The sequence below is a fragment of the Eimeria necatrix genome, genomic scaffold, assembly GCF_000499385.1.
Source record: "Eimeria necatrix Houghton genomic scaffold, Enh_scaff3207, whole genome shotgun sequence".
Lineage (NCBI taxonomy): Eukaryota > Apicomplexa > Conoidasida > Eucoccidiorida > Eimeriidae > Eimeria > Eimeria necatrix.
In genome coordinates this window covers 1-1,574 of record NW_013653741.1, presented here as the reverse complement: position 1 = coordinate 1,574, position 1,574 = coordinate 1, and the positions used below count along the sequence as shown (strand labels likewise).

The window sequence follows — 1,574 nt, the reverse complement described above, 5'->3', positions numbered from 1 at the left end:
CCCAACTCGTGGGGAGGCGTTAGCGGTACTAAACCCTAAACCCTAAACCCTAAACCCTAAACCCTAAACCCTAGCCAGCAGCCAAAAGACGTCACGCGAAAGCGGGTAGCCGAAAATAGGAGCTCTAAACCCTAAACCCTAAACGCTAGTCCTTAAGCCTCAAACGCGAAATGCTTAACGCCAAACCCTAAACCCTAAACCCTAAACCCTAACCCCTAAGCCCTTCTTGAGCGTCTGCTGCAGCAAAGAAGCAAAACTCGAAATCTAACGAGTTGGAAATATGATTTCTGCTGCTGCTGCTGCTGCTGCTGCTGCCGTGCTGCTGCTGCTGCTGCTGTTTCTGCTGCTGCTGCTGCTGCTGTTTCTGCTGCTGCTGCTGCTGCTGCTGCGCTGCTGCTGCTGCTTCTGCTGCTGCTCTGCTGCTGCTTTTTCCGCTGCTTTTTCCGCCGCTTTCCCTGCTGCTGCTGCTGCTGCTGCTGCAGGCGCTGCAGCGCACATCCTGGGTTTGCTGCTGCAGCAGGCGGTGGCCCGCGCCTCCGGCTGCGTCTTCGTTGCTGCTGCTGGCAACGAAGGCCTCGACATTTCGCTGTCTCCTTTTTACCCCGCCTGTTTCCTCCGCGACAACTCCCTCACTGTCTCCGCCACTGACCGCGCGGGTTCGATTCCCCCCTGGGCCAACACTGGCAAAAAGACGATTCACTTAACAGCCCCTGGGGACCTCATCGCTTCCACCTGGGCCCCCCACCCGGGGGGCCCCCTGGGGGGCCCCCTGGGGGGCCCCCTGGAGCGGGGCCCCCTGGGGGGGCCCCTTGGGGGGGGCCCCCTGGGGGGGGGCCCCCTGGGGGGGCCTTCTTCGGGGGGCGCCCCTGGGGGCGGCCTGAGGGGCCCTGGGGCCCCCGGCGGGCCCCCCGGGGGCCTCCCGGGGGCCCCCGGGAAGGGGGGGGGCCCCCTGGGGGCCCCCGGGACGGGGGGGGCCCCCGGGGGGCCCCCAGGGGCCTACAGAGTGACCAGTGGGACCAGCATGGCCGCACCAATGGTCAGCGGAGTGGCCGCGGAAGTGCTGGGGGTGTCTCCTGCGAGTCTGCCGCAGCAAGTGGTGGAAGTGATCTTGAGGGGAGGAAAAGGAGACAGGAGACAGTTGGAGAAGTCCTTGACTGGGAGGAGACTGAGTGCCGTGGGGGCGCTGCTGCTGGCCAGGCTGCTGTTTGCCTTCCCCAGCAGCCACCTGCTGCACCTCCAGCAGCAGCAGCAGCAGCAGCAGCAGCAGCAGCAGCAGCAGCAGCAGCAGCAGCAGCAGCAGCAGCGGCAGCAGCAGCAGCGGGAGCGGCTGGAGGTGCGGCTGGAGACTGGCAAACTCATTAAGGGGACTTTCAGGGCCCACTTGGTTCTCGTCTATGCAAGACATGCTGCTGCTGCTGCAGCAGCAAACCTGGCAGCAAACAGAAGGAGACTCGTCCAGCTTGTCTCCGTCAAAGTCCCCATCACGCTCCACGTCGTCTAACCACCTGCAGCAGCAGCAGCAGCAGCAGCAGCAGCAGCAGCAGCGAGAGCTGCTGCTGCAGCAGGCGAGACTG

At 64.5% G+C, this 1,574-nt stretch overlaps 1 protein-coding gene across 1 annotated transcript; it reads left to right on the top strand.

The window, feature by feature from the left end:
- Nucleotides 1-482: 482 nt before the first annotated feature.
- ENH_00043230 (hypothetical protein) lies at nt 483-1,501 on the top strand (the record flags this gene model as incomplete). The annotated part of the gene is made up of 1 exon (XM_013580864.1): nt 483-1,501. A coding segment is annotated over one exon (1,019 nt), but the record flags the coding sequence as incomplete, so codon positions are not given.
- Nucleotides 1,502-1,574: the final 73 nt, after the last annotated feature.